The sequence below is a fragment of the Cucumis sativus genome, chromosome 5 (genome assembly GCF_000004075.3).
Source record: "Cucumis sativus cultivar 9930 chromosome 5, Cucumber_9930_V3, whole genome shotgun sequence".
Taxonomy (NCBI): domain Eukaryota; kingdom Viridiplantae; phylum Streptophyta; class Magnoliopsida; order Cucurbitales; family Cucurbitaceae; genus Cucumis; species Cucumis sativus.
In genome coordinates this window covers 11,344,512-11,365,631 of record NC_026659.2, presented here as the reverse complement: position 1 = coordinate 11,365,631, position 21,120 = coordinate 11,344,512, and the positions used below count along the sequence as shown (strand labels likewise).

Sequence of the window (21,120 nt, the reverse complement as noted above, 5' to 3'; positions counted from 1 at the left end):
CACTTATAGACTTCTATCACTGAAGTATATTAGTGAATATTAGAATTTAAAAAATTTGCTATAGGTTGTAAATATTTTGTTATAAAAAAAACTATCTTTTATGCTATTTTACGCTATTTTACGTTAATGGTTAGGGTGTTTTTATTCTTTTCAAAGATTTTTAGTGTGGTATTAAGTGGTTGATTGATTTAAATTCATATTTAAAAAAATAAAATATACAAACCACATTAATTTATAGAAAATTAAAACTTGAATGTGCTATTACAATCCAAATTGAAACCAATTCTTGTTATTTCGATCAAGAGGTATTTTATTTGAGTTAAACTATAGTGGAAGTGTTGACAAAAACAAAATGGAGAAAAGTGATGTCCCTAAAATTAAAATTGAACAAAAACAAAAATTATAAAACAAAAGTAGAGAGTCTGAATAGCTTCCACCTTATCTGCAATGGTCAAAATTCCTCCACATTTTCCTTTCAACTTTCATCCAACAAAACACATAATTCAAAACCAAAAATGGCAACAAACTTCCACAAAACCCCAATCCTTCACTCAATTTCTCTTACAAATCTCTTCCCAATACTTCCCAGCAATCCAAAACCATCTCTCACCAACACCCCTTTCTCTTTCCCATTAATCCATAAATCACCCAATTTCAAAACTTGTCTCCCTCGCCCTGGCCCCAATCGTTGCGCTGCTCGGCGGAGAGTTCGTTACGACGACGACGACGAAGATGAAGATGAAGATTACGGCCACAACCATCAGATTGCACTGTTGGAATCCTACACTCAGGCCGCCACAGGAGAAGCACTCATCGTTCATGCCATGGTTGACGGTGACCATGTTGAAGTTCTTGTCTTCAAGGTTTTTCCTCTTTTCTGTTCAGAGATTTATTGTTTTGGTTAAATAATTAGAATATAATTTTTAGTAATGTTTAGTAGATAAAGAAGAAGAAGAGTTGTTAAAAACTGAAAAAGAATATAAACGGAGTAGAAAATGTGTGGAATGATTAATATTATATTTGTAGGGATTCTCATCAAGTTTGAGCTATGGGACATCACCTGATCCATCAAGAAGTGTTCTTCCCGAAAGAGCAATCATTAAATTCATTGATAGAATCAAAGGCCCATTTGATCCATCAAATATCCAATACATTCAGAAGGGTATCACTTGGAATTCATTTAACTTCCTCAATTAATTCATATCAACTTCTTTTCTTCCCATTCATTTTTACCATTTTCTTAACTTTAATCGCATCTCACTTACTTCAATTCTTTTTCTCTTTTTTGACAAAATGACGAGAAACCAAAATTCATACTTGAACAACGTCCGTCCACCAATTGTGAATTGACCTAGTGGTAAAAAATAAGTTTAATTCAGGGTGATCGTGTCTACTTAAAAACTTTTTATGAGTTTTCTTGACACTAAATGTTGTAGAATTACTTGGATTACCGGATGAGATTAGTGGAAGTGTGGTAGCTTGGAGATTTAAGGAGAGTTTGGTTAAGTAATAGGATATGGAAATTGTTAAATATATATGGGTAAATTTAGTAATTGAAGAAAATAGGTTAATTAATGAAGGGAAAGAAGATATTCTATATGTATTTGGATTTATGAATATTTATCTTGGAGAAGATAAAGATTTTAGATACATATATATTTTTTGTTGGAAAAAAAGATAGAGACTTAGGTATAAAGAAATAATTATATATATATAACTCGTAGATAGTCAACGTAATTCGTTGTCCAATATTAATAAAATGTTATTTTTGTAACTTCAATAAAATGTTATTGATGATTAGTTTTGTCTTAATAACGTAAATCCAATAAACTTACCATCTTAAGTTGTTAGAGGAGTCTTGAACTATATGTAGAGACATATACCGAGATCAATGTTCGAGATAGAACTATGGATACGACTCACTTTGTATTTGATACAAAAGCAGTGATCCAATTTGTTCATGTAGGTGACATGCCAGTGAAGGTATTTTATTCAACGAGTTTCCATAAGATCATATCACAAAATAGCACTACAAGAATTTTGGCGATTTTCGAAGGTCAAAACATTCGAAAAAACATGTAATAGTCATTCGATATATGTTTTTTCGAAGGCTATTTCAACCTTTGAAATGTGTCGAAATAGATCCCGTCGAAAAAACCTAAAAACTTTTTCGAAGGTTTACAAACCTTTGAAAATTAGTAATTGTCGGAGGTTTCACTAACCTTTGAAAATTATTAATATTCAAAGGTCACACGTACCTTCTATAACGGTTAAATTATTCATGAAAAAATATTTATTATCAAATGATTTTTTTGTAAGGTTTTCATAAAATAACTTTTTCAACAAATGTATAAATCCTTCGAAAATTCTCTCACGAGACCTTTTAACACATTTAAACAAATCTCAAAATGTTTTTACTAATCCATCCACCTAATGATGAAACATTGAATTACAATGTATAAGAATGACCATCTAGGACATCAAAATTACAAACTCAAAATGTTCTATAACATCAAACTACGACACTACTGTAAACACAATTACAATCTCAAAAATATTTATTGTAGATATGACTCATATATCAAGCTTCTCCTTGATGAACATAAACACGTAAACACAATTATAAGAAAAATCAACAATTCCTTTTCTTGGTTGATTACTCAGCAAATCAAACACACAAAAAAGAGCAATTAGAGGAGAATATAAAACATAGCAAAATACTTAGAGTTGATTGACGAAAGCGGTTAAAGAAGCTTACATGGTGGGGAAGCTTTCTGACTGTATAGTACAAAACTGAATATTGGGTATTAAACCAGAAGATGAAACCTTATTGTCAAACCATCCATACGTTAGAGAAGGTACCTTTTAGTGGTTAACTTTAGGGTATGATCAACTCATGCCTTTTTCTAGCTCAATTTTGTAGCAGGAGTGTTTGTTTGTAGTGTATCTGTATAATTTCTACTTAGAAAAGTGGAAAAAATTAGAAGAATTTCCTAATAAAGTCTTATGCTAATCCAAGTCCCAAAATACAGATTTACATAAATGCACAACACAAATAAACTAAATTATAATAGCATTTTTCTAAATCCACAAATCAAAAATAGGGGTTTCAGTAAAAAATCCACAAATCCATAATATACATGTTTTACCATAAACAAATGAATTCAGGGGTTTGCAATTCTTGACGTGCAAATTAGCATTTAGGTTTTTAAACTCTTGCGATACAATCGGTCTCTATGATCTTGGTATCAATGAAAACTACATACCTTGTGTGGAATTTTTTTTCCTCTACAAGGATGAACCTTGTATGAGACTCACCACAAACTGGATAATGTTGCAAATCGGCAAACTCCTTCCAGTACAATACACAGTCGAACTTACAGGCATGAATAGTCGCGTATCTCAAGCCCAAGTCATAAAATTTTCGTTTGGCTTCATACAATGAGCTAGGGGCATTGGTTCCACACATGCTATTGTGACGTACTCATGTGTAAGTTTGCAATTATGCTTAATGCCGACATCCTACTCAATGCGTGGACATAAACCTTTTCTTACTACGTCTTTTATCTTGATACCTAATTCAACATTAGAAGATGCCTAATTTCTTGTAGTGCGAATTCCAAATGGCAAAACAAGTTTTTTAAAAACTACATATTGCTTTTAATTTTAAATATTTTGTCTTTGTTTTTAAGACTTCATTAAAAAAAAGGTAATAAAAATCTGAATAATAGAATATGAGATGAATATTTGTAAACTTAATTTTCAAAAAATCAAATAAAAAATTAAAGTGCCATCAAACATGGACTAAACTCTACAAAAATTAGAAAATTTAGACTTTTAATTTTAATCAAATTGTAAATATAAATATATATTATAAATGAGAGTTTGCAAAAATAGCAAAAAAAATTATGATAATAGAGCCTATGTTACCTACATTTTCTAAATTGCAAAAACGACAAATTTAAAAACAGATTACCATCAATTACTAGTCATATTTACCAAATTTGCAATATGAAAAAAAATGTTATGAACTGTCATTTTCTAATTTTTTTATCATCTAATACAATTTTATTATTATAGTTGTAAATATCTATAACGTACATGAATTTTCAATAATTGTCAAATAAGTCTCATTCAATTGTTTCACACCGTTTCTCTCTTTTCTACTCTTCTCTACTTTTTGTTTTACCGTTTCTTTTGTTTCGTAGTTGATATTGCATAATAAATCAAATATTTCTACAATAATCAGCTTGTTATTCATGCATAGTGCGTGGGTGTAAATTATTAAAATTCACACTTCAAGTACGAAAACCAAAAGTAATTTTTTAATCTATAAAGAAACCCACCATACTATATGAAACAAATTATTTATCAAACTAAATTAATTTATAATTTTATCAAAAATCCTCAAATTAAAAAAAATTACTTAAACTAATAATTCTATTAATTTAAATTATAGACTTTGGAATTGTATCAATTTAAAACTTCAACTTTCACAAATGTATTAAATTACACTTTGAACTTACATAAATATATCAATTTAAACCTCTCATCAAATTATGATAATAGTTGCATTTATGCACTTAAGTTTTCAAAAGTAATAATTCGATCCTAAATTTCTAAATATGTTAAAATTAAATGTTTGCTAAAACTTATAATAATTGTAAAAACTGAACCCACAAATGATAAAAAAATTAAATTCTCGAACTTATATAATCAATATAATTAATATAACTCCGTAGGTTTGAAGGTCAAAATTTAAAATTTAAGTAAATTTGAGAGTTGAATTTTTAATTTTAAAAGTGTAAGAATATAATTACAATTACTAGCGTATGTACTCAATGTCATGGGGGCATCAAACACTATATAATAAACACACTAAAAAATGTTTAAAAAAATATTTCATTGTTTCACTAATACTCCAATAACATTCATTACATTTGTAGCAATAAAGAAAAACCGACAATTTCGACGTAGTTTTTTGTAATGTTAATACGTAGATTTAAAAATTACATCAAAAAAAGAATAATCCCATTTTCATGGAATATTGTTGAAATTGGAAGTTTGGACCATCGACTTTAGTTTATTTCTAAATATTTGTTAAATAAGAAATGGGATTAGTGAATGTAATATTTTAAAATTAATATTAAAATATAAAAATGGAGAAAGAGTAATGAAAGAGTAAAGTGTGAAAGAGTAATGATTACACTAAATTTGAAGGAGTATAGTAATAAAAGAATTAAGGTTATAAAACGGGGAGCGGTGGAAATAATACATGAGAGGTTGAAGTGAATGAATGGGGGTCTCATCTCATGCATAAATGCAAATATAGGTATGAGCAATGGAATGTTGAATCACCAACACCCCTTTCTTACTTCTTAGAATTAAAAAGAAAAAGAAAAATAAAAAAAATAAAAAATCGTCTTTCCCCTAATAAGCAAAATTTGAAAATAAATAAATATTTTAAAAAATATCTTGTGTGACAACGATTTTGATGGTGACGTGGCCCCTTATCAATGGCCTCTTAATGTTAGATATTTTCTAACTCCCAAATATCGCTCCCACTCTCCCCAACGTGGACTTCCACTCCTTTCTCCTACCCTTACCTTTTCCATTTATTTACTTTCTTGCCATTTCATATTTCCATTTCAAGCATCATTTTTCTTTTTATTTCTTTCTCAACTTACCATCACCACACCCTTTAAACCCCAACCCCAACCCCATCTCTAATTCTCTCCAACTATTTCTTTTACTTCCAATTCTCTTTTTCCATTACCCTTCTCTCCTTCATCATTAAATCACCAAACTTTGCTTTAACCTCTAACCTATTCTCTTACACAAACCACACATTTAATGTGTAACCAAATACTGCTGATGTCGCCACATCCTCCATCCTCCATCCTCCATCCTCCATCCTCCATCCTACCCTTATCAATACCTTCTATTTACGCTATATCACATGAATCCATTGACATCAATAATTGTATTCAATGACCATGGAATCTTGTAACCATTTAATTTCTTGTATATGCAATATGAAGGATTGATTCCTTAAATACCACCATTCAAAGATTACTCCCATGGTAGACAAGAGAGTTATGACCATCTCACAAGCGCCTTAACTCTGTTCACATGCACATGATTTCATCAACAACTCTCAAAGGACACAAGTAATCACACACGCCTTAATTTAGCTAAAAAGTTGCATACTTTGTGAGATTTTTCTATTTTTTTAAAAAATATTATTAGTTTCAATAATTAATTAATTCTTTATGAAATTGGAAGGTACCTCCACTAATGAAATGTCCTAAATCATCCTTTACTTATCATATTATAAGTAATTAATACTATGTTTCTATTTATAAAAATATAAATATGAATTCATCTAAGCGTGAGCAACTTGATGAAATCATCAAGATTCCTTTTCACATGGTTTAAAATATTAAATTATCCAAACTCATCTTCAAATTTAAAACCTTAAGCCACACAAAAGCTCATTTTATTATTCAAATATCACACTCACACACACACAGCTTAATTACAAATATTTTTATTATTATTTCTTTTTATACTTAATATTTTAGCTTAATATAGTAAAATGTGAAATTCTATTAAAACCATATTTTACCTTCCAAAATACTCATTATGAATTAATCTTTTCTTTGGTATAAAAAACCACTTAATACAGATACAACTTATTACATATGCCTTCTATTTAATTTAACAAATCATAATTTATTCGTTTAAACATTCATTGTTTTGTATGATTAAAGTGGAAGGCACAGAGATGATGCATCCAAGCATTATTATCATTTAAAAAGAAAAAAAAAAAAACCAAAACTCAAGTTGTAATTATTACTTAATATTAAAATTTTAAATTAAATTTAATATAGTTATCTACTCACAAAATGATAATCCAACCAAATTCTTTTAAATTGAATGAGATAAAGCTGCCCAGTGCCCAGTTTATATAACTTTGACTCAAAATGTTGTTTTTTAATCTAAATCGAAGGTTGTTCTTTAAAATAAAATCATTAAAAAACCTATCAATAAGCAATACCAAATTTAAAGATGGGATATAAATGCATGTACATTCCTAAAATTTAAAGATTAAATGATATAAAATATAATAGTAAACTAGAGGAGGGCAGTGAGTAATTTAAGATTTATTAAAAGTAGAAAACTGGAAGGGATGAACTTTGTTTATTTTTTTAAAAAAATGTGATAGGAATCGAGTTTAACAATAATATGGTATTTAGAAAATTGTATTGAACTTATACTATGAATAATGTTATAATGTAAAGGTAAAAAAAAATAAAAGGGAGGTAATGGCAAAATGGTAATAATAGGATGGGAGAGGGGCATTTGAATTGACCGCCATGGATGAACTAAATATCTCAATGGGCTCTGTCCAATCACTTCCATTTTCAGGTTCTGACGGAAGAAAAAAAGAAAGCGGCGAATGCCAATGGCGAAAAACGATGATGAACCCGAGCTTCACAGCTCCGGCAAGAGGCTTAAATGCTCTAAGCACGATGATGAACAATACCATCTTGGTAATGAAGAAGAAGAAGAGGAACAGGTGACTGAACTTCCATTGAAGCCCGGGCTTTTCTTCTACCCAATGGCACCAACTTCCTTCGTCGTCTCCGATGCTCTTGAGCCCGATTTCCCAATCATCTACGTCAACAAAGTCTTCGAGATCTTCACTGGGTACCGTGCCGATGAGGTCCTCGGCCAGAATTGGTATGTTGAGATTCAATTGCGTGGTTGTTTTAGTTGATTTCTTCTTGTTGTTCTTGCTCGATGTTATGGGAGGCAGAGTTGATACTGGTTTTCGGATGGATTTAGAATGTAATTTAAACGTTTTGATGCTTGATTAAGTGATTTGAAATTGAATTAATCCAGGGGCAATTTGTTTTCTGCTTCTGTTCCTTTGTTGTGAAGCCTTTTGAGTTGTGTGATTTGATTCAATTTTCAGTGCGAATTCCTTTTCAGAAGTCACTTTTGTTAGTGTTGTCTGTTATCATGTGCTTTGCTGATTCTTTACCCAAACGTTTGTTTGAATTTCTGTTATTACATGATAAAGAAGCATATTTGAATGATTTGAGCCTATATTCTGATCGGTACCCTGTTAATATAGAGATATATGGGAAGAAAATTGAAGCACATTTTGATTTCTTCGTTTATTTTTCTCTAAAAAAGGCTGTGGGTCTATGGAGAATTTTGGTGAGTCTGATTAAGGAGATAGCTATAATATGTTCCCTGACTTTATCCAAATTAAGGTCTAGATTTGATTTTCACCTCCACTAATACTTGTCTATCATTGTTGTGCACTTTCTCTTGGTGGGGCGGTGAGGGAGGTTACCATTTGATTACCTTAATCCACATTTGAAGTCCTCGTGTAGTTGCTTTTCAGAATATCCTGAATGGGACCTGATCCCGTTGAACTATAGAGTTTATATACTTTCGAATGATTTTGGTTTGGCGATTTACTTGAAACTTCTCTCTCTCTCTCTCTCTCTCTTATTGAATGATGAATTCTTCATACTTATTTAGTTAACTTCCATGGTTCTACAATTGCTATTGTTTGTAAGAATTTTATCAACTCATAGGGGCATTCTTTGTTTCAGTCGGTTCTTACAATATAGAGATCCTCGTGCACAAAGGCGCCACCCTTTGGTTGATCCAGTGGTTGTTTCTGAAATCAGAAGATGTCTTGAGGAAGGTGTTGAATTCCAAGGTGAGCTCCTCAATTTCAGAAAGGATGGCACTCCTATGGTGAACAGGTTACGGCTTGCACCCATTCATGATGATGATGGGACAGTAACACACATTATAGGAATTCAAGTGTTTTCGGAGACAAAGATAGACCTTAATCGGTTGTCATATCCTGTCTTCAAAGAAAATTGTGCCATTAAATATGATCTATCAGGCAAAAGTGCTCATCTGATTGATCAATCACCATTTGGTCACCATAAAGAAATATGTGGGATACTGCAGCTTTCAGATGAAGTCTTGGCCCATAACATTTTATCACGCTTGACACCTCGAGATGTTGCGTCTGTTGGATCAGTATGCCGAAGGATACGTCAATTGACGAAGAATGAGCATTTAAGGAAGATGGTATGTCAGAATGCATGGGGAAGAGAAGTGACTGGAACATTGGAACAAATGACAAAGAAACTCGGTTGGGGGCGCTTGGCCAGGGAACTTACAACTCTTGAAGCGGTTTGTTGGAGAAAAATGACAGTTGGAGGAGCTGTGGAGCCCTTACGTTGCAACTTTAGTGCTTGTGCAGCAGGTAATCGACTAGTATTATTCGGTGGGGAAGGAGTCAATATGCAGCCTATGGATGATACCTTTGTTCTCAATCTTGATGCTGCCAATCCCGAGTGGCGCAGAGTAAGTGTGAAATCCTCCCCACCTGGACGCTGGGGCCACACTCTATCATGTTTGAATGGTTCTTGGCTAGTGGTTTTTGGGGGATGTGGCAGTCAAGGATTGCTCAATGACGTGTTTGTACTCGATTTGGATGCCCAACAACCAACATGGAAGGAAATCTCTGGTGGAGCTCCTCCATTGCCTAGATCCTGGCACAGCTCCTGTATGATTGAAGGGTCGAAACTGGTAGTCTCAGGTGGATGCACAGATGCTGGTGTGCTTCTCAGTGACACATACTTGTTGGATCTAACAACAGACAAGCCAACATGGAGAGAGATTCCCACATCTGGGACACCCCCATCTAGACTGGGACATTCTCTTTCAGTTTATGGTCGGACAAAGATTCTAATGTTTGGTGGACTTGCTAAGAGCGGACACTTACGCTTACGATCAGGCGAGGCATACACCATAGATTTAGAAGAGGAAGAACCCCAGTGGAGGCAACTCGAGTGCAGTGCATTCACCGGCATTGGCGGTCAGAGTGCTGTGGTTCCTCCACCAAGACTCGATCATGTAGCTGTCAGCATGCCCTGTGGAAGAATTATCATTTTTGGAGGCTCCATTGCCGGGTTACATTCACCTTCTCAGCTATTCCTTCTCGATCCCGCCGAGGAGAAACCGTCATGGAGAATTCTCAACGTTCCTGGACAACCACCTAAATTTGCTTGGGGCCATAGTACTTGTGTCGTTGGAGGGACACGGGTTTTGGTATTAGGCGGCCACACCGGAGAAGAATGGATACTCAATGAATTGCATGAACTCTGTTTAGCTAGCAGACAAGATTCAGATCTTTGATTCTATTTTAATGTGGCAGCAAACACTCCAAAGGAAAAGTTGCTTCAAAGGAACCAATTGAGACTCCTCATATTTTATAGCACTGTAAGAACAAAAATTTCCCACTCCTTTAGCTGTATTATGATTTTGTTTTCTGTATTTCTTTTTTCCTTCTTTTTGGTTTGTGTTTAAATTTTGGTCTTCTGTATATATTTATAAAAATATAATATAGGTTGTGTTTTTTTTACTCCCACTTTTTCTTACCTTTTTGGTTCTGTATTTTATCTCTAAGTGGCCATGATTTTACTTTGTATTGAGAAGCACTTCTGTGTAAATGTAGATGCTTGCTCTTTCTTTGGGTGTTTTAAGTTTTTGACAAACTGGACCTGGACCTCCATTTTTGTTGGATATGTATTTACTTAGGAAATGCCAATTTTGATCTCAAATTTTCTGTGATTGCAAGAATTTCTCAATCGCTACATGTTGCTAAGATTCTTTTCTAGTTTTTTATACCTTGATTCACTTTGAATGAATTGAATATGAGTGCTATTGTGCTTCTATTAAGTTCTATATAGATGAATTTAGGTATTACACGAGAGAACAACAATATATTTTTTTTTGGGTTATTTAGAACGTTGCTTTGATTAATTATAGTTTAGTGTTTGAGATAAAAGATTTTTTTTTTAAAAAAAAGTAATTCTTTAAATTTCAAAATTAAACAATCAAATCTTCCACATTTGAAAGGGTTGATATTAGTCTATTAAATAGATAGGCCTCATGTGACAATATGGCCCCAAATGAAAGTTTCCCACATGGTGATATGACCAAAATGTAAGGTGACGAAATGGCCTACAAGAAAGTTTCTCAACTAGTGGTATGCTTAGGATGAAAGGAAACCATATGGTCAAATTTAGCAATATGGCCAACCCGATGTTAATTTAAAGACACCCAAGATTTTAGGTCTCACCAGAGGATGTTTCATTATTCATGTCGTATTTATTTGTATATTCTAGCACCAAGAACGTGTCTGACCTATCAGAGTGGTTTGTTGACAACACCATAAGACTAAAAGACCACAATTTTTTTTTGCATAAAAAATGTTTCTATTGATTAAACACTTTCATTTTTCATTTTTGTACTTTTTGAGAGAATGTTAAAATGTACTAGCATAGCATGCATGTTGTAACCTCACGAGTAAAGTTAAAGAAACTTAGATTATGTCTCTATGGAGACAAGGTTGGAAATGGTACCTCCAAACTTTGTAACTATAACTAGCCACTTACAACAAAGTTCAAGTCTCCTAGTTTTTCTTTTTAATTTTTTATATGTATTTTAATAATTATAGATTAAGGGGCACTCCAATTCAAGCAATTCGAAGTTTATAATCTGATTAAAAAAAAAAAAAAAAAAACTCAATCCAATTGCACATAATTTAATGTTTTCTTTACTGTTATAGATATCGTTACTATTAAAATAATATAGTTATAAAAATCAATGAAGGAATTGTAAAATTGCCTATCATTACCGATTGAACCCTAAATGATAATGGTAGGAGTAAAATTAAGAAGATAAATTACGTATCCAAGATTACTAAGTAAATATAATAAAAACAACCAAATTAACCGAGGTTCATTTTTATTTATCCATTGATAGAATTTGATTACGATTATACAAATTTATATGACTAATTGGTAAATGTGGCCTTAACGTGGCCTTAATGCAGTTCAATTTTGTAGCTCTACTTGTAAGAAGTATCAGCGTTGAGCACGAAGAATCAAACTTTGTTGAAATTTTGATGCACTCAAGTCTTTGATACTGTGATTAGACCTTGAGACATCTTCTCTAAAGCAATATTGAGTTTGTACATATTACATGTATGTATATACCCACACAGATAAACTCAATTCTCAATTAAAATTTATGTACTCAACATAGCCAGTTTTTTATGTTAACCACGAACATTGTGTAGAAACATAACCAAATTTAATCTAAAAGACACAGACAAAGATACGAATACAACACAATTATACAAGACGACACTAACACAACACGAAGTGATAAAGATTTAAAAGATTTAAGATACGAACACGACCGGAACACACTTATTAAAACATACATTTGGAAAAATATATATCATTTTTAAACATGAAGGAATTTCAAAGTTAATGAGTTTATTAATTTCTATTCTTGAAAAATAAGTTTGATGTATTTCACTCTCAAATGTTATTATTTTTGTCAATTATGTTTTAGCTTTGTACCACTTGTGTCTAGCATATTGCTTGCACCAACAAGTATCCAATACTTGGCCAACAAATGTTAGTGTCCAAGTGTCTGACACGAATATACTAGCCATACTAGCCAAATTAAAGTGTTCATGCTTCTTAGAATTTAGTAATGTAAAACCTTTTTAAATTTTAGGTATTAGATATATATTTTTTAAAACGGAAACTTAATTTTTCATTGATATATTGAAGGGAAACCAACTAAAACGCTAAGGATCATGTGATGCATTCAAATATCTCAAATAGGTTGATACAACCTTAGCACTCTCATCATATCTAATACAAGACAATATTTCAAAGATTACAATTTTAGGTACTAGATACATGTATTCTCAAAATATAGACCACAATGAAACCCATTCAAATAATCCTAATTCACATTGGAAAGTTTTACAATACATCATCCAAGTGCTCAAAGTAAATCATATTCATCAAGTACAGGAAGTGACAAATTATACAATAGCTTATTTCTGTTTCTGATGAGAACTTCCTCATATGCAACAAAACCAAAGTGTGTTTATTTTGGTCGTATAAAATCTCTAGCTTGCAAGAATTGATATATACCTTTCAGCCAATGACTTGAAATTGCTAAGCAATCCATCAGGTGGAATCTCAAACAATGCCATCCACTTGGCTGATCTTATGTTGCAACTAGACAGTATAATGAGAACAAAATCTGCCAAACAGAGAGCATGAAGTCATAAAATTGCAAAATGGTTGTGAAAAAAATGCAGTGTTCGATCAATATTTGATATAGAAATCGCACCTTGTGACTTATGTCAATAACCCAAAGGTGATCGGCAAAATTTAACCATTTGGGAGATTTCATAACTTGTGATAAGCAAAGGAGTATATGGAGGAACATTAATTTGAGTTTGAATTACTCTCTTTATATATTTTTGTTTCCGTCTAAAATACCCTTTACAGTCTACAAAATCACGATCCAGTCAGCAGATGTCAATCGCATACATCTCGGTTTCCCGTATGGAAGGCTGATGTATAAATTGAAGAACAAGACCAAACTTCAATATTTGGTGAACTAATCTTCAACAATGATTCCTCTCTTTCTCATTTCGTCATGTAAACCTGAAATTGCAGCTCCGTTACCCTGATTATGATATCCTCTAATAAGGATGTCATAAGATACAAAATCTGGAGTGATTCCTTTATTTAACATATCATCAAAAACCTGTTTGGCTTCTATCATTAGTCCCTTCTCAGCCAAACCACCAATGAGGGAGCTATAAGTTAATAAATCAGGTTCCACATGCTCTTGAACCATCCTTTTCTTAACCATGAAAGCTTTCAGCAAATTCCCTTGCTTGCAAAGTTCAGCAATCCACGAAGTGTACACAAATTTATCTGGAACAAACCCTGCCTCAGACATCTCCTTAATCATTTTCTCAGCGTCATCTAAATTACCCTCCTTGCATAGTGCATCTATAAACACTGTATATAAAATTTCATTGGCATTTTCTTTGACCAAATACCGTCTAGCCTCCTGCAAATACCCATGCTTGGATAGGCCATCCATTAGGGCGGAAAGAGTCACAACATCAGCCTCAAAACCCTTTGCGAGTAATATTTTGTATGCATTCAAAGCTTCTTTTATGTTTCCAGCCTTGAAATGGACATCCATAATAGCTGTCAATATTATCCTATCAGGAAGTAATCCATTCTTCGCCACATATTCTGCAGCTTCCATTGATTTATCAAACCTACCAACTCTATGAAAGCCTGAGATAATTACCGTATATGCTGTTAAATCTAGTTTTATATCTCGATCAAACATCTGATTAATATACTTTATCGCATCATCTACATTTCCCTTCTTAAAATGACCATCTATTATTGAAGTGTAAACCGTACAATTAGGCAGAATACTAGCACTCAACATCTTTTCAAACAAAGAGTCGGCTCTTGCCAACATCCCATGCTTGGAGCAACCATCAATCAACGTGGAATATGTAAACTCATTCGGCCGAACCGAACATTCTTTCATTCTCTCAAAGTATTCAAATGCAACATCCAAACTCCCAGCCTTGCAATAGCCATCAATCAAGGAGCTAAAAACAACCAAATTAGGCACAATACCAACCTTCATCATATCCAAAAACATTCTATTACCCATCTTCATATCCCCCATCTTACAGAACATATCAACAAACGTACCGTAAGTAACAATACTAGGCAAACAGTATTTCCACATCAAACCGAAATACATAAATGCCTCATTCTTCATATAAACTTTAGCAAACCCATTAAACAGTATATTAAACATCACCAAATCAGGCCTATTTAACTCACACCCACGAACTCTATTCACAAGAAAGCAGGCTTTCTGAATTTGATAACTCGAACAATACCCATCTAACAAAGAATTGTAGGACACAATATCAGGCGAGCACCCAAACCTAGACATAGAAATGAAAATATGTTCGGCAAATTTCACATTTCCTGATCTACAGAAAAAGGAGATGATGGAATTGAAAGAAGATGGATGAGGAGTGTACCCTTTGGAGAGAAAGTGGAAAAGCAATTTGGCGGAGAGGTGGCCGCAGCCGGAATTGATGAGAGAGTGGAGAAGCTTGTTGCAGGTGAAAGGGGTGGGAAAGCGGAAGGTTCGTCGGAGGTGAGCCAAGTATTGGAGGGCTTCTTTGACCATTCGAAGATGAGTTTGAGTGGTAGAGATTGTTGGAAGAAAGGAAAGACACTCGAGGGTTTAAGGGGTTTTGGTTTCGACCTTAGACCCTACCCGCACTTCACAAGTTCTTTAACCAATGAAGGGATTTTGATGGGGAGAAACATACTTACACTCCTTTTGGAATTAGGGTAACCTAAATAATGTGTTCTACGTTTAGGTATATTGAATCAAATTTGAAGGTAGTGAGAATTGAGATATGTTTAAGAGGGGTTGTGGAAAATTTGTGGTGAGGCATGTTAGGTGAATTCGTGGTAGGAATCTCCAGAGACTAACACAGACTTGATTATTGATTGATGCAAGGGACCTATATAAGTGATGTAATAACCATAAATGGTTATTTGTTGAATGAGATAAACAACATAATACCCAATTTTCAATTTCTAATATGGAGAATAATAAACCAAGCTCCAAGATTTGGAATAGAGGTTTTTATTGAATACATGGGTTTGAAAAAATTCTCCCTTCATCTTCTATCTCTTATAATTAGCTGTGGATCACCATCAACAATCGTCTCTAACTAAACCCCTATGAACATCTTTAGGACACCATTGTGATCATCAACAATTTTTATTGTAATCATCATTAGCAACTATTTGCTGATTAGTCACGTGATTGTCGTTGGCAACCGGTGTGATCACCAATTTTTATGATTATCACAATGGTTATGGTTTTGACTTCCTTAAAAGTTGCTTACTACGACTATTATCTATCATCCATAATTATCGACAACTACATGCTATTGTCAAGGACTGTTGCTGGTTGACTGATGTTAGTATGATCGTTGTCAGTCAAACAATCGTAACTGTATACAAAACACACTTGGATTGTCAACCATCGACAACATTTTGAATTGTTTTCTCTTCCCTCTGTCACCTAATAATCTTATCATCCCACTTTCTAAGAACTCGCATCTGTTTCTTTTTTTAAACAATAAAAAATTGAAATGCTTTGTTCTATGAGTTTATGTAAAGCATTGGTCAAGCTAATCTTGGATCGTCAAGTACAGTTCAACCTCTGCTGCTCACTATACCAGTCCCCCGCAATTATTCTTATTTATTTGTGTATTTCTTCTTCCTCCATCTTCCCTTCTCCTCTATTTGACACAAAAAATGCATAAACAAATTCTCTTGCTTTAAATTTCCCTACCACTAAAGTTTGGCATTGATCATGTTGGTCATGAATCAACCGTCTCTTAACTGTCTTCTATCCTCCAAACATCGTCACTCACCCACTACATGTCATTGTTAAGCTTCATGGTCTCTGCAGTAGGTAAATACACAGCAGATCGAGCACAATATAGTTCACACACAACACCAATATGAGAAGAGATGAGATATAGGTATATTTAATAAGAATTCCAAAAGAGTTCTATGATAGTTTTTTCAGCCAAATAAGAGGGTTTCTCTCTCCCTAATGAACAACATGTTCATCCAAAATATTCCCAAAAATTCAGATACCAACCGTAGCACAAAACACCTACATATATACCCTCATTTTGCTGCTGCCACGTTGTTGGGACCACTGGCCATCCTAACAACCATGTTGCCTAGGTTGAATTTTCCTTCTTACCCTTTCTTTAGTAAACTGTGTGATTGGAGGCCTCGCAATACCCCCATGGAGAAGAGACACCTTGTCCTCACAATAACCTCATTCTGTTGCTGCCACGTTGCTTAGGAACTCTCATGTTGCTTCGTGTCTTGGTTTATCTTTCCACTGGACTAAATACTCCCAATCTCGTTTAGGAACTCCCATGTTGCTTCGTGTCTTGGGTCACATTTTCGGGTTCTAACACCAGCTCCATTTGATCATTGAGCATTGCTATGTTCGGTTGAATTTGATGTTGGTCTTCCACTGCCTTCTTGAGTTGTGATACGTGGAAAACCAGATGTATTTTGGCAGTTTTTGGAAGGCCCAGCATGTAAGCTACTTCTCCAACTCTACCCAAGATCATGTATGGCCTAAAATATCTGAAAGATAATTTTTCACAAAGCTTCTTCGTTACCGACTGTTGCCTATAGGGTTGTACTTTCAGATAGACCCAGTCTCCAATGTCGAAAATCACATTGCAACGGTGCACATCAGCAAACTTCTTCATTTGTTCTTGGGCATGTTGCAAATGACTCTTCAGGATAGCTAACATTTCATCTCTCGATTGCAACTAATATTCCACTAAATCATTTGGGGTTGTAGATGCTTGGCCATAGGAAATGATAGGGGGAGGGGGCCGTCCATAAACTACAGCATAAGGGGTATTCTTTATCAAAGATTGGTAGTTGGTATTGTACCAATACTCGACCCATACAATCTTATCGCTCCATGTCGTCGATTTTTCTTGGTAAAAACATCTTAAATACAGCTCTAAACATTTGTTAACCACCTCCGTCTGCCCATCCGTTTGTGGGTGATATGATGTGCTTCTTTTAGTTGGGTACCTTGCAATCGGAATAACTCTTTCCAAAAATGACTTAGGAACATTCGATCTCAATCGGACACTATAGGACGAGGATAGCCGTGAAGGCCCACTATCTCTTTGGCAAACACCATAGCTACTGTTTTGGCCAAGAATGGATGTCCGAAGGCTATAAAGTGAACGTACTTGCTTAGGCAATCTACTACCACCAATACGGTGTCAAACCCCTTGGATCGTGGTAATCCCTCTACAAAATCCATGGAAATACTTCCAAATACGATTTGGAATAGGGAGCGGTTGTAGCAGTCCAGCCGGAGATAATGCTTGGATCTTACTCTATTGGCACACATGACAATGATCCACGTATAGTTTAATATCATCCTTCATACCTTCCCAAAACAACTCTGCTACGATTCGTTTATAGGTACGTAATTGTCTCGAATGTCCCCCTACGATCGAGTCATGGAAGGTGTGCAAGATGGTGGGAATTAAACTCGAAGTCATAGGGAGAACTAACCTACCTCTATAAAACAGCTTGCCTCGGCGAACTGTATAGCGAGGTATGCAGCTTGGATTTGCTAACAATCGAACGAAAATATCCTTTAGTTTCACATCCTCTTGAACTTCCTTTTCCACTACCTCAATGTCTAGTAATGATGGAACTATAATACATTCAACTGGGTCCCACTTGGAATGCGTGGTAATGCATCCGCTGCCTTGTTATCCGACCCTGCTCAATAAAAGATCTCAAAGTCAAACCCCATTGATTTCATATTATCCACTTTTGAACACCTGATATTAACTCCCTATGTTCTAGGATATGTCTCAATGCCTTATGATCAGTATACACCACAAAACGATGGCCCAACAAGTAGTGTCACCATTTTTCCACCGCTAGGACTATGGCCATGAGTTCCCTCTAGTAAACCGATTTTTCACGTGCTGATTCTGATAGTTTTTGACTGAAGTACGCAATCGGCTTCTTGTTCTAAGACAAGACCGCACCTAGTACGAACCTCGATGCATCTGTTTCGATCTCAAAAGGTAGCTGGAAATCTGGTAGTGCCAGAACAGAGAGCATTACCATGGCTTTCTTGAGGGATTAAAATGCTTGGGTTGCTTCTTTCGACCAACAGAAATTATTTTCTTTGTTAATCGCGTCAGGGGTGTGGCAATGGTACCATAGTTTGCCACAAATCGACGAAAGTACTCGGTCAACCTAAAAAACCCCATAAGTTCCCTTACATTCTTCGGCACTGGCCATTCCAACATAGCTTTAACCTTTTCTTGGTCAGCTTCTACTCCCTTGGCTGAGACCTAGTGACCCAAATACTCAATACGATCTTTTGCGAAATGACACTTCTTGTGGTTCGCAAACAGATAATGTTGTCTTAATAGTTGAAACATGACTGTAAAGTGCTCCAAATGATTTTCCACATCCCTGCTGTACACTAGAATATCGTCAAAAAATACTAGCAAGAATGTACGCAGATAGGGTCGGAAAACCTGATTTATAAGGGCTTAAAACGTCGCGGGTGCATTGGTGAGTCCGAATGGCATAACTTACTCGTAGTGCCCATCGTGCGTTTGAAAAGCAGTCTTTCTCACATCCTCATCGCGCACCCTGATTTGGTGATACCCCGATTTCAAATCTATCTTGGAGAAGACACTTGCTCCATTCAACTCATCCAACAACTCATCAATCATAGGAATTAGAAATTTATCGGGTATTGTTGCCCTATTCAGCGCTCTATAATACGTAGAATCTCCATCTCCCGTCCTTCTTTTTCACTAAGATCACGGGACTAGAGAAAGGACTAATGCTTGGCCGTATAATATCTGAATCAAGCATCCCATTCACTAGCTTCTCAATTTCATTATTCTAAGCGTGTGGGTAGCGGTACGATCTCACGTTGATGGGGTCTGTATCCTCTTTCAATTGGATTCGATGGTCGACCTGTCTCATGGGGGGAAGCTTCGCCGACATATTAAACACGTCATCAAATTCCAGTTGTAATTGCTCGAATTCTGGTTGAAGTTCTTCCACAGATTCCTGAACCATTATCTGTCGATCCGTTTTTTAGATGCCCAAGGCTCTGAAGTCGATTAGAAAACACTGATCTTCCGACTACCACGATTTCCCCAACATTTTCAACGACACTTCCATTCGAATCAACGAGGGGTCCCCTTTTAAGAGTATTTTGTTGTCTCCCACGACAAATGTCATGGCTAATTCTTTTCAATCAACGGTCATTGCTCCTTGCTTTCGGAGCCACTCCATGCCCAAAACCATGTTCAGATTACCCAACTTTAGCGATAAAAAATCCTCCACTATAGTCAGTACCGGTAGCTCGACTGTGACCCCTTTGCACATCCCCTTCCCTTGGACAGCCTTTTTGGAACCCATAATGACCCCGTAGCTGGTAGTTTCTGCGGTGGGAATATTTAGCTCTTCTACCAAATGCGTCGAAATGAAGTTGTGAGTGACCCCACAGTCTATCATAACCATAACCTCTTTGCCTTCCACCGAGCCTTTTATCTTGAATGTGCTCGGCGTCGTGAGTCCCTCCACCGAGTTTAGTGACAACTCCACAACTGGACTGACCTCTACCATGGTTCCTTCATTTTCTATATCTTCCATTACCATGTCTTCAAGGTCGTTAGCTACTAAGTAAAGTCGAAGTTCCTTGTTCTGGCAACGATGTCCTTTATTGAATGGTTCGTTGCATCTGTAGCACAAGCCTTTATCACGTCTTGCCAGAAGTTCCAAATCTGTCTACCACCGAAAGGGTAGTTCGCATCTGGTTCCTCCCATTGCGTTGGGTTGAGATGTAATCGAATTATTTGGTTGGGGGGAAAATTTTTCGACAAGAGTAACTATTTTAGTGCTAGGGTATTCCAAATTATTGGGTATGGTTTTCTGAGCTGTTTTTATCTCTCTCAAGTAGGGGCCTTGGTTATTTTTGGTTGTTTTTAATTTTTCCTCTGCTAACTGGGCTGCCTCCATCATGTCTTTAAGGCCCATGGCCTACATGGATAATACTTATGTCCTAATCACTGGGTCCAACTCATTCATGAAAGTTCCCTCCAGCACGTCTTCCGCCATCTCCGGCAATGGTGCCGATAAATCCTCAAACTGTTGTAAATAATCTTTCACCTTCTCTTCTTGTTTGATTGCCAAGAATCTCGCACATTGTGTTCCCTGTTCTCTACTCCGAAATCGATTATACATTCTCTCTTTCAACTCCTTCCATGATCTGAACCATTTTCGATTTTTCGCCCACCGAAACCAACTTAGGCCCTTACCTTCCAAACTCACAACCGCGATTTTTAGCTTCTCGTGTTGTTCAGCAGATGCATTTGAAAATAATGCCCTACTCTATAGAACCATTCGTTCGGGTCTTCTCCATTGAAAACCGGCATCTCTAATTTTTTAAACTTGATTTGATTTTATCTTGCCCCGGTGTCTGCGCTCATAGAAGTTTCTCCTTCTTCACCTTCCTTTG

General features: G+C 35.3%; 3 protein-coding genes across 5 annotated transcripts; 2 read left to right on the top strand and 1 right to left on the bottom strand.

Moving 5' to 3' along the window:
* Positions 1-417: 417 nt before the first annotated feature.
* Positions 418-1,250, top strand: LOC101213440 (hypothetical protein). The gene is made up of 2 exons (XM_004142255.3): positions 418-863; positions 1,027-1,250. Exons 1-2 carry the CDS (start codon positions 516-518, stop codon positions 1,195-1,197), a joined length of 519 nt encoding a protein of 172 aa, XP_004142303.2. The 5' UTR covers positions 418-515; the 3' UTR covers positions 1,198-1,250.
* Positions 1,251-7,410: 6,160 nt separating this feature from the next.
* On the top strand, positions 7,411-10,651 carry LOC101222712 (adagio protein 3). The gene is made up of 2 exons (XM_004142213.3): positions 7,411-7,746; positions 8,634-10,651. Exons 1-2 carry the CDS (start codon positions 7,463-7,465, stop codon positions 10,237-10,239), a joined length of 1,890 nt encoding a protein of 629 aa, XP_004142261.1. The 5' UTR covers positions 7,411-7,462; the 3' UTR covers positions 10,240-10,651.
* A 2,051-nt stretch (positions 10,652-12,702) lies between these two features.
* LOC101213196 (pentatricopeptide repeat-containing protein At2g01740) lies at positions 12,703-20,756 on the bottom strand. 3 transcript variants are annotated; one of them, XM_011656164.2, is made up of 3 exons: positions 15,014-20,754; positions 13,267-14,914; positions 12,703-13,176 (listed from the first exon to the last, which is right to left on the bottom strand). In XM_011656164.2, the coding sequence occupies exons 1-2, from the start codon at positions 15,163-15,165 to the stop codon at positions 13,540-13,542; spliced, it is 1,527 nt and encodes a 508-aa protein (XP_011654466.1). In that variant the 5' UTR covers positions 15,166-20,754; the 3' UTR covers positions 12,703-13,176; positions 13,267-13,539. The 3 variants fall into 3 exon arrangements, with proteins under 3 accessions (XP_011654466.1, XP_031741367.1, XP_011654465.1); XM_031885507.1 differs by having other exon boundaries at positions 13,267-14,870; positions 15,014-20,750; XM_011656163.2 differs by having other exon boundaries at positions 13,267-20,756.
* Positions 20,757-21,120: the final 364 nt, after the last annotated feature.